The following is a 12,232-nucleotide window of genomic DNA, read 5'->3' as shown; positions in this document are numbered from 1 at the left end:
TGACAGCTCAGAGCCTGGAGCGTGCTTCGGATTGTGTGTCTCTCTCTCTGCCCCTCCCCCACTCATGCTGTCTCTCTCTCTCTCTCTCTCTCTCTCTCGCTCTCATAAATAAACTTAAAAAAGATAAAAAGAAATTGTTACATATAATATTCAGGATCTTAACTCCAAAGACTTCTGTTTAAAGTAGAATATTTAATTTAGGTGTTGGGGAAGACATGTCCTCCATTTCATGTGATAAAAAGGAATAGTAGATGTCTCTAAACAAGCAACATATAGTTTTACTAAAAGGTTTGAATTGTAAGCGGTGACTTCCCTGCGTTGCTTTGAATGGATACCATTTACGGTGTAATTACTACATCCTAAATACTATCATCCTCACCCTGTGTAGTTATAATTTACAACACTAGGTGGCGTATGTTCTACAAGTCAGAGTTTTAAATTGCGGTTACAACTCCCCAAAACTTTTTTGGTTTTTGTGCTTGATAGTAGTCTTTCTTTTAATACTTTAAATATTTAAACAAAAATTTTTCCTGTTATTTTGAAGGCAAAATGATTTTTTCTTGGTTGCATTGTTGCTTCTAGTAACAGACAGCTGCAGCTTCCGGCGAAGTGATTTCTTTTGTCTGCTACTCCTTCATTTGTATGTTTCTAGCAAGAATTCATGTAACTCTTGCTTCTCAGAGAGCATCCATTATTTGGCACTTGTGGCAAGTAGATGATCTGGTTGTACATTTTAATTGTATCTTCTTGAATGAGTCACTTCTTTTTCTCTGATGTTCAGTTTCCTAATTTGCAAAAGAGAGCTCATCCCTCACAGGATTTTTGAAAAGTGTGCATTATGATGATAATGCATGTTGGAATACTTGAAATGCTATAGTTTTCTATATAGCAAGATATAAATGCATTCCTGAGCTGTTGCCTGCTCTTTGAAATTTGCATTTTTTGAAGTTGGTTTACAGAATTTCATGGCTGAGTTACTGACCTTCTTAAAGCCTCACCTTAAGCCCTCCCTTCAGCCACACAACGCATGTGAGTGGATCTCCAGGGTCTTCATAGAACAAGACGATGACATGGTGGAAGCTGCCAGAGCATCATTGGGCATCTACCTAACGTTGATCAGGCCAGTAGATTTTAAAGTAATGGTAGTAACTACATGCCAGGAAAGCAGAAAACATTTTTAATAATGTGCTGGACATACTGTTTACTTTCCATCATTAAGGGGGGAAAAAATCCGTAACAATCTTGTGGTTTCCTTATAAGTTCCAATTCCTTTCTTTAACCCTGCCCTACATGAAAATGAGATTACATTTGAGTTCTCATTATGAAAACTTGGCTGGGTAGGCAGATCTAAGGCAGTAGAACCAGACCAGGGGGCTGGAAAACTGGGGTTCTGGTTACGCTTCATCAGTTTTACCTGTGCGATCAGGAGTGCGTTAGTACCATTGTCCGAACCTTAATTTAATCGATGTTCAAAAATGCTTTTCACCCCCAAGACTAACTTTCCCATAATGAGCTTCTAGGACTTTCACCTTTTTAAAGGTGAGTAAAACGTGTAAGTAACCAAAGCAGCAGCTCGAAATTTTCATTTTAGTATACAGTTGCACTGAGGCTGATACCAACCTGATGCAAATATGTGAAATTGGTCATGAAGTTTTGTTAGTGATGACATGGTTTCCGCTGATCCTGTTTCTGCTTTAGTAAAGCAGCTGCACATGGGGTCATATCATCCCGTGGCAAATAGCTGTAATCGGCTACGGAGTTAATAACTGATGACCTTTTACACTATTTCTGCTCTGCTTTATTAAAGTCCTAAAGTATTTGCCTTATTTCCATTTCTTTCTTGGCTTCAGAGAAAGGGATTTCTTACTAATGACCAACGGCACAGTGTCACGCTGCCAGTTTCTGACTTGTATTATGGCCCTGCTGGCAGTGGCTGCCTTCAGACTGTAAGTGTTTGGGGCCAATTTTCAAAAGGTTCTAATCAAGAACACAAAATTCCTGCATGTGATTTGAGTTAAGCTCCAAAACGGTGAGACACAAATTCAATCTGAAAACACACATGCCTATTAAAATAGATCTTAGTTGTGCTCAAAGCTGACTTCTTACTCCTCAGGAAGGAGGAAACCTCTGAATTAAATTTCTAACTTTCTTAATTTCACTATGTCCAGAGAGGCATGTGCTCATGCCCTACAAATTTTTCCTAATGTAGTTGTATCTGTTAAGATTATTTGGTTGTAAAAGGACCAACACAAACTGGTCTAAGCAAAAAAAAAAAAAAAAAAAAAAAAGGAATTTATTAGCTCAAAATTAGAAATTCCAGGGGGTCATGTTGGCATCAGACGTCACCATATACACAGGGATACAGTCACGTCATTGATCATCGCTCTTCTTCTCTGCACTCATTCTCAGGCAGGGCTGCCGCAGTGCCCAGCTGACACCAGCCTTACAGTTCCAATCTTTAATAGCTCTAGCAAAAGTCCCAGCGGGGGGATCTGATTAGCCTGCTTGGGTCACAGATTCATCTAAGGAAGCAGTCCTTGTAGCCAGGAGCATGAGGCACTCTGACTGGCGGTCTGGGTCACATACCCATCCTTATTGAGGAGACCCTGGAAGGAAAGGAAGGAGGTCAGTCTCCAGCCCCCACCTTACTCCATGCAATTAGTTACCTGTAGGCGTGAGGAACTCTGATGTCAAGACAGGAAGACAGAGGACTTTTTTTGGCAGACAATAACTAGTACTGCCAAGGTCCCTGAATTTTACTTATTTTATTGACTTGGGTTATTATATAGAGTTTGTAGAGGAAGAGATTGTTTTGATGTTTTTTTCTTTGAAGATAATGCATAGATTAAAAAGTAATCCGATAGGTGAATTTGTGGTATGTGAATTGTATCTGTTAAAACTGTTATTTTTGTAAAAAGTCATTAATCTGAGGTCTCTGTTGCCTTTATTTTCAGAGAATGTAAAGCTGCTGAAAGCTTGACCCAAGAAAAAGAAACGTGCACCCATCACACACATGAATATGGCTATAATCCACACTGCATCTTTTTATTCTTACTAAAAAATATAGGATTTGATGCTTCAGTTCTTCTTGACTTTTTGATTTCATCGGAAACCTGTTTCCTTGAATATTTTGTTAAATATTTAAAGTTACTACAAAAAGACTGGACTGACTTTTTCACGATCTGCAAGTATTTTGATGTAACCAAATCTAAAGACAACATAAATATCTGTGCTTGTAGCCCCTCACTTGTCCAAGACACGAGCAGCAACCAAACAGAACTGAGACCTTCGGCTGCTCTTGGTAATCACAGAAATGCCCGTGCTTCCAGCTCCTGGGTTTCTGATGCCTCTTCCAAACCTCTGAACCAGCTTGTGATGCCCAAGGAGACCCCTGCCACGCTCCTGGCTGATAGTCCATCTCCCCCACGAGCTTCTCAAAGTCTGGTAGATTATGACAGCTCTGATGATTCTGAGGTAGAAGGCACAGACCAGCGTTCAGCAAACAGTAAACAAGTATCTTTACACCAAGAAGCAGTGAAGAAATTTCAGGACACAGTTGGAACAAGTGGGGATGAAAAAGAAGTGAGCCTCCAGCCTCAGTCAAGGCCTCTGGTTCCCAAACAGTCTAATATTCTCTTCTCCGTTGATTGGGATACAGTCCCGAATAACGTCTCTGAAGTGGGACTGTCTTCCAAAACACTGAAGTGCTTTGAGGAGCTACAAGGTGCTGTTTACCGCTTGCAGAAGAAAAATCTTTTCCCGTATAATCCCACAGCACTTTTAAAGTTGTTAAAACGTATCAGGGCAATATATAATGAGAGTATGAACGCCTTGTAAAACGGTAGCACTTTATTTCCAGGAGCTGTTTTTCCCTAATGTAAATTGTGCCTTAATGAGATAATAGTAAAAAAATAACAAACAAAAAACCAAAACACCCTCACAAGCATTCTCTAAATCAAGTCTATCTTTTTGTCCTTTCGAAGTAACCTAGTGACTGACAAATATACATCAAATGCCAAGTCACCTGATAAATCACTTGAAATTTACAGGGTTCAAATTTGGGTTGGTCATTTTGTTAGGTTGCTAGGGCTGCTGTAACAAATTACCACAAAACTTGGTGGTCCAAACAACAGAAATCTATTCTCTCATAGTTCTGGAGACTAGAAGTCCATAATCAAGGAGTCAACAGGGCCATGCTTTCTCTCAAGGCTCTAGGGAAGAACCTTCCCCGCCCCTTCCTATCTTATGGCGATTGCTGGCACTCCGTGGTATTCTTCAGCCTGGAGCTGTGTCCCTCCAGTCTCTTCCTCTGTTGTCACATGAGGTTTTCCCTGTATGTGTCTATCCAGTTTCCCTCTTACAAGGACACCAATCATTGGATTAGGGTCTGCTGTCGTGTAGTATGGGCTCATCTTACTACATCAGCAAAGACCCTATTTCCAGATAAGGTCACAGTCACAGGTTCTGGCTAGATGTGAGTTTTGGGAATGACACTATTTAATCCAGTGTTATTTGTTATTTCCCTCCGAGCTATTTACATGTTGTAATATGATACATAAGAACTTAAAATCTCAGTGACTATCTCTGTATATGTAGGTGTATGGTCTGTTCTGTGAAAAGGAGTCTATTCTTTAAAACACATTTTTCAATCACTAGATAATACTTCTATTTAAAATCGTTGTAAGGTGCCCCTGGTGCCTCAGTCGGCTAAGCATCCAACTTGATTTCAGCTCAGATCATGATCTCACAGTCATGAGATAGAGCCCTGTATCAGGCTTAGTAGTCATTCAGGTGGAAGTGGAAAGATCAGTGGAACTAAAAAGAGGACTGCTAACTGAGACAGCAATGAGATGCTAATGTTAACCAAATAGAAGTGCAGAGGTCAAGGGGTGCCTGGGTGGCTCAGTTGGTTTCACCCCAGGTCATGATCTCATGGTTCGTGGGTTTCAGCCCCACTTCGGGCCCCACACTGTCTGTGTGGAGCCTGCTTGGATTCTCTCTCTCCGCCTCTCCCCTGCTTACACTCTCTTTCTCTCTCAAAATAAATAAATTTTAAAAAAAAAAGAAAGAAAGAAATGCAGAAGTCAGCAAGTTTGCTAACAGTTGGTATACATTGGGGCAGTTTCTACATAATTTAAAAAGCATATTAAAGAATGTGTATTCAAAGATGTACGATGCGCATTGTAAAAAAAGCAGAAATACCTGGTTAAATAACATATATACTCTAGAAAACTTCATACTTGTGGAAACAATGGGCTATATCCATGTTTACAGAGATGAAGTATCTGCAGGAAAAAACAAGTGAATATATAGGGCTCCCATCTGTTTAAGAAAAGGAGACAGGAGTAATGCACCTATACATTTATATATGCTTTTGTGTGTACAAAACCTTTATATAAGAAAGTCCTAACTGATTGCCTCGGAAAACCAATCAGAAGATTTGGCTTCTCGTTGTATATCTTTTTTTACTCTTTTATTTGTTTTTAACTGGGTGCATAGTTTTATTTTTGTTGTTTTAGTGAAAGTAACCTTTTATTTAAGAAAAGCAGAAAACAAACTGGATTCTTTATGCTCCTAACGGTACATACATGTTGAATTCCTTAAAAGACATGCTTATACTGTTGTGGTTTTGACCTAACAGTGTTTCTCTATAAAGTTAATATGGAACCATCAGCCCCTTGTTAGACCTAAAATGAGGGAAGAGGCCATCTTCTACGTATACTGAGTGTTGGTATTTCAGTCTCTGACCTTTGGGTGTAAGTCAATTTGTCACACACTCATGAAGTCCTATTAGTGGTCAAGGTGACTGATGTTGGCTATCCTTGGCCATTCAGAGTATCCAAGAGCCCTTCTGAGTTAGCCCATAAACAAAGACCAAACTAGTGATGCTTGGCGTGATGAGTTCCCAACCTGTAGCTCCACCTCTTTAAGTGAACACATAATGTGTCTCCAAGTAAGCACAAAGTATCATGAGTCTAATTTATTTAACTAGAAATATTAACAGATATAGCAAGTTCCACATATAAGTGTACGGCTTGATAGATTTTCATAAACAGCATACCTGTGGAACCAGTAACGACATCAAGAAACTACTGGCAGCCCAGAAGTCCTGCTGGGATCCCCTCCTGGTCACTGTCCACTTGTAACCATCCCAAATTGCGACAACATAGACTAATTTTGCCTGGTTTTGTTTTTTATAAAGGGAATCATTAAGTATGTGTTCTTTTATGGCTGGCCTCTTGAACATTATTTGGAAATGTGTTCAAATTTGGTTTTTAAATAATTGCCAATGAAGCGCCTTTCAGCTATTATTAGTAACAAAATACCTTTAACCCCTCAAAATTGTCTTGGCATTCCCAGCATGCTAGGATGGTGAAATTGACAAACTGGTTGAAACAAAATACAGACTCAAACAGGTTATGCAGGGCCTTGTGCAATTGGCCCCAACCTGCTTCTCCAGCCTCACCTGTCGGGTCTCCCCCCACCCACTGTCTTAGCAGCACAACCTTTTGTTGTACATAATTGTTCATCAAGCCCCATCTTAAATGTCGGGTCTGTGAAGCCTTCCCCTACTGTTCTCAACCATTAGATCTTAACATGCTTCGTATTCTCTTCACTGTGCTCTTTCCTGTATTGTAGGGTTTGTCCCATTATATTTTAATCCTTAGTCTTCATTTGCCAAGCTCCTTTTACATAGTCGTTTGTGGATAGCATCATGTCTGTGCCATTATATGTCCCACAAATGCTGACTAAATGGGATAGAGCCCTTTCCAAGGACTTGATAATCTCCTGGAGGAGACAGGTGTGCAGAGGCTTTCCTTTAACACTCACATGGCACTTCCTATGCCAGCCACTGTTTTAAGGGCTCTAATAATACTCGCCATTATGTTGGAGGGCAGGTACTATTATAATCCTTGTGTTGCTGATGAGATAAGTAACTTGGCCAAGATCACCCAACTGGTAAAGTGGCAGAGCCCAGAGAATGGATCGAGGCAGTTTGGTTCCAATGTCCTCATACTGTTCTCCACGATCTCATGCTAGAAAGGGATATTGGGGTCAGATCATCCACGACCTTCGGGGCTATGCTAAGGAGTTTTAATTGTTTTATAGGCAATGGAGAGCTATTGAGGTTTTTGAGTAAATGACTGGTTTTGTGTTTGGAAAAAAAAAAAAAAGGTGACTTCCATAGCAGTATAGTAGCTAGGCGGACAAGCAGCAAGATTAGAAAGAGTCCTGCAGGAGTCCCACTGGAGTCAAGGGCAGTGGAAATGGCAATGAGGCAGCAAGTCCTGGCTGAATGCCTGCATCCAGCTCTCTCTCTCCAGAGACCCACTACAACAAGTGTAAAGAGGCAATGAGACACAAGGACTGACTGAGCAAACCTTAGAAAACCAAATTCTTGGCTGCAATGGAGAAAGTTGAGCATCCCGATTACCAGGTGAATCTCCCTGAAGACAGGAGTATCGAGCATTGCACTGTGTGCCAGGGGATGGTTGATTGAAAGCCTATTTGAGAATTGCCTCTAGACCCTCTGTCCAATTTCGTGTAGCTAAACCATTGTGCTCTCTCTCAGGTATGTAAGAGGCTTATTTCCCAGAGAGAGTGAAACGGGGACTTTGGACTAAGGAACACCAGGCACAGCTGAGGATAGGCATATCACACTGAAAATGGGATTAAGTAGACACACTGAAAGTTGAGAACCTCTGTTGTCCCCAGCCTTCTCCCCCACAAGACCAGATACCACTTTTCTGAGGAATCTGACCAACCCGAGAAAAAAGACCTAAAGCTATATGGGAAGGTTCCCCAAAGAAATTTCTCACCAAGTCACCCTACTCTGAAGCCCACAGTCACAAACCTCACCCAAATGCATAGACCTTCTGATGGGCATGTTCAACTCTTAAGTATGAGTGAACAGCCAAGGATCATCAGGCATTTGGGGAAAGTCTCTAACATGGAAGAGAGGCCAAAACAAACTAGACAGATGAAGCTGTTAGGAAGTTAATCTATGAATATCCTCAGAGATAAATGGTTATAGAGGATATTACACTTGAATTTTTTTTCATATAAATGAATAATATGATAGAAATGAGGGGTGCCTGAGTGGCCCAGTTGGTTAAGCATCCGACTCTTGATTTCAGCCCAGGTCATATCACAGTTCATGGGTTCAAGCCCTGCATCAGGCTCTGCTGACAACATGGGCCTGCTTGGGATTCTCTCCCTCTCTCTGCCACTCCCCCTTTGTGCTTTCTCTCTCTCTCTCAGAATAAATAAAATTTAAAAAAAATTTTTTTAAATATGATAGCAGAAATAAAAAACTCAACAAAAATGTAGTCAAATTAATTTGAGGAATTCTAGAAAGTATAGCAACATGACAAAGAAAATGGAAAACAGGACAGAGAAACTATAAGAAAACTTGAGGACCAGTCCACAAGTTTAAACAACAGGATAATGGAAGTTCCAGAAAGAGAAGGAAAAAAGGGAGACAGTACTAAAATTCAAGAAAAATTTCCAGAACTAAAAGACTTGCATCATGAAACAATATTTGCATATATAACTGAAAAGAAAAAAAAAATCTAAATTTTTAAAAGGGGAGACAGGACCAACCAGAGAGACAAGTGCCATTTTTTCACTTGTGTGGCTGAAGATGCTGCTGTTCATGGAAATAAGGAAGTAGAAAGTCTTGTGAGGAGGGAGACAGATTCAGTTTCTCCTGAGCGACTTCACACACTGTCCCCCACACATGTTGATGTCCAGCAGACAGACAGAAGTCCCATGTTGAAAGTTAGAATGGCCCTCGGCAAACATGGAGGGCAGTTGCACACAGGTCTGATGAAAATCATGGGGCAAAGTGTGATTGCCCTGAGACTCAAGTGAGGCTGGAGAAAAGGCCTGGTGGAAGAAGAAAAGTGGCAGGCCAAGGACAGGAGAGCAAGAAATACCCTGAGGAAACTCTGAGGTGTTAGGCAGGGCTTTGAGAAAGAAAATGCATATGGCTCTGAGTATCTCTGAGAAGAAGCTAATGGGCGCTTTAACCATTAGGAGGCTGTTGGTGAAGTAGGAAAGAGGGATTTGGTTGGACCAAGTATGCACAGGAGAAGATGGAGAAACCTCAGGGACAGTAGTTTTCAACACATTTGTACCATCTCAGTAGTTGGAATTTTTGGTGGCATCTTTGAAGTGGTAGAAATGCTGAAAAGCAAACTATCTGAGTTAACAACAATTTGAACACTATCCCCTGAGGCAATGTTCTTGCCACCAAGCATCTCCTCAGGCTCTGGTCTGACCTGCTGCTGCTCCTCCCACCTCTTCTTGGCTGCATTCAGCCTACTCCTACTGCCCAGGTGTTGGGAAACTTGACCTAAATACTGAACTTTAATGGGTCTTGTCATTTACCACAGTGTATAAAGTTGTCTTGCTCTATTAAAATGTCTATTTTAAAACTGGGGTTGATAAAATGCTTTTTCTGACTATATTATCATAGTCCAAACTAACAAACCAAGTCTAAGTTTTTCTTGATTATGGAGCTGAACAACGCAGATCAAAAAGCCCTTACAGTTAACGCCATGTATCCCGTCCTAATTACAAAACCCACTAGGATGCTTTTTTTTACGATCTGGGAAAAACAATGATCCCTCTCTAAATTTCCCATTGACATTGAGCTATACCAAGTAGTTTGATGCAAACTAATACAGTTACTTCCCACACTGGGTAAAATACATGTTTGTGGAGAGCTAGTATTGCTTGTACTTTTCCGCTTGGAACTTTAGCTTTGTTTGCAAGGAAAATACAGTTGTTGGTTTTTTTGTTTTTTGGTTTTTTTATACTTAGAAGAACTGAGAAATGGGAGGTGATCAGGGTATGATTTCCTTCCTGGTGAGAAAAGTTCAGGTATTTTTAGTCTGGCTTCAGACAAGAGTCCACCTAGTCATTGAAAGCCACAGAGTTTAAAACATGCATCTATATTAAAGATATCTTCTAATGTGCTTGAGATTGTCTGTGGCTTCATGGCAGCACTTGTTTTTTTAAAGGCTCTATGTCTCCCGTCGGCATATTTCTCCCTTGAGTCTCATGGGACGAACACACCAACAGCACATTTATGACTGCTTATGACTTTGTTTTTTTTTAAGGTATTCAATACGTTGTAATAAGGACTGGTGGCTTTCCCAGAAGCTACACTATTTTTATTTGGTAAGAAGAGAAAAGTATATTTTCTATCTCTAAATTGCTAGGTGTTTTTTTTGTTGTTGTTGTTGTTCATTTCTGAAAACAAAAGAGTAGTATAGCTTTCTTGTATAAAATAGAATTGGAATTTTGACTGTCAAATCTCTTGTAAATGACAAAATTCTTTCTGAGTTTGCTTAATTTCTACAATAAAGATATTTCCCTTACTCTCTAGATTGTTGACAAGTAAATCATTTTTGATGTCATGTGGCATCTTTTGCTTGAATATGGCATATGCCCTCTTAAATGTGTGTCACTTTTGATATGTATAAGGAATGATTTGATGATTACATGGAAGGGAAGTGGTAAGTGGAAAATAATATTAGTTGGCAACAGCTTTTCTACCATATGGGTGAGTCTCATTGCAAACTAATAGGAGAATAAAAGTAACATTTGAGAGTAATCACAAATAGCCCAATTCTCTCCAACGTCCACACGGGCAAAAAAAAGAACGTCAGCACACCTTCAGATGGAGATTTGGAAATGGATCTAGAACAGTACTCTGCACATCCTAGATTGGCATGGAGAAAGAAGAAGCCACTGGGATTCCATCAGAAGCATTTCTTTTAACAACATCGCAAAAAGTACATTAACAAGACTACTTATTTTGTTCTTTAGTGGTCTGTTGTGGAGGATGGAAAAGGCCCATCTGCAGTGAAGATGTGTCATTACAGTGGTTATAGGTCAGTGACGACATATCCACTGCGGGAGACTGGACTCACAAACATGGGGACATGGCATTTGGAATAGTGATACGTAGAACATATGACACTGGAACCCTTGTGCAGTGTACATTGTCTACCTTGACCCTGCAAATTGAGCTGGGAACCAGCCGGTGAGAAAAACCACTGTAGTATCTAAAGAAAAGTGCATGGGGATCATCCAAGACCAGGGGTTTTGGATGATCTATTATGTGACCTTGACAACTAAACCTTTTGGAATGATTTCTTTGGTCTGACCACGTACAGTTGACCCTCGAACAATACAGGTTTGAACTGCATAGTTCCACTTCTATTTGGAATTAAAAAAAAAAATAAATACAGTACAGTACTGTGAATGTATTTTCTCAATACATTTTCTTAATAACATTTTACTTTCTCTAGCCCACTTTATTATAAGAATACAGTATATAATACATAGGACATACAAAATATGTGTTAATTGGCTGCTTATGGTATCAGTAAGGCTTCAAGTCAAGAGTAGGCTACTATAAAGTTTTTGGGGAGTCAAAGTTATACATGGATTTTTCTACTGCACAAGAGTCAGCACCTCAAGGTGTGCTGCAACACCATATTTTTCAAGAGTCAACCATATAAACAGCAGATTTATTTTATAATATAAACACAATCAAAAAGTTTTTAATAATCCAAAAGTTATTCCTTTTTATTCAAAGTATAACATACATAGTTTTAACCTTACAGATGATTTTTCTTGTCATAAATTACATCTTTGCTATTTCAGTTTATTCTTCCTCGATGTTTCCTTTGTTTTTTCTTGGGTTGCATATGGGTTGTTAGTAATTTATATTTATTCGTATAAATAATTTGGATTTATGTCTTGTAGTTAATTAGAAACATACCTACTTTTTTTTAACTATACAAATCATTATCTTTTTATGCTTTCAAAAACCATGTTCGAAAATTCCTTTTTCTAGTCATCAAAACCAAGACCAAAGCCATAAGCATAGACTCCATGCTGTGTAACATTTTGCTCACTTTCACTTCCTTGCTCCTCCAGCTCTCTGGCCATTGCTAATGTCATCTGAACTCATAAACCACATGGCTATTACCAATAAACTTTTACCCTACGTATCTTCTACAAATTTTACTTTTGCTTTTTACATTCCATTTTATTATCATTACTATATTTATTACTATTATTATATTTATCACTTAGTCTTCATTCTCCTTTCCTCTTCTGTCACAAGTGTGTCCAATGAGCTAATCTTAATTTTGATTCCTCTCCAGGTAAAGTTTCCAGGAAGGATGACTGGTGTATGGCTCTCAGCAAC

At 39.5% G+C, this 12,232-nt stretch overlaps 1 protein-coding gene across 7 annotated transcripts in view; it reads left to right on the top strand.

Annotated features, from left to right (window-relative positions):
• The window catches only part of LINS1 (lines homolog 1), a 28,278-nt gene extending 17,883 nt beyond the window's left edge, over positions 1-10,395 (top strand). For all 7 annotated transcript variants that reach the window (XM_058736765.1, XM_058736762.1, XM_058736760.1 and 4 more), the window contains 2 exons: positions 949-1,120; positions 2,955-10,395. In XM_058736765.1, coding sequence (XP_058592748.1) covers positions 949-1,120; positions 2,955-3,837 — 1,055 coding nt within the window. In that variant the 3' untranslated portion in view covers positions 3,838-10,395. The remainder of the gene's footprint in view (positions 1-948; positions 1,121-2,954) is intronic.
• The last annotated feature ends 1,837 nt before the right edge of the window (positions 10,396-12,232 follow it).

Source organism: Neofelis nebulosa, chromosome 7 (assembly GCF_028018385.1).
Source record: "Neofelis nebulosa isolate mNeoNeb1 chromosome 7, mNeoNeb1.pri, whole genome shotgun sequence".
NCBI classification, from domain to species: Eukaryota; Metazoa; Chordata; class Mammalia; order Carnivora; family Felidae; genus Neofelis; species Neofelis nebulosa.
This window is presented reverse-complemented; position numbering and strand designations above follow the sequence as displayed.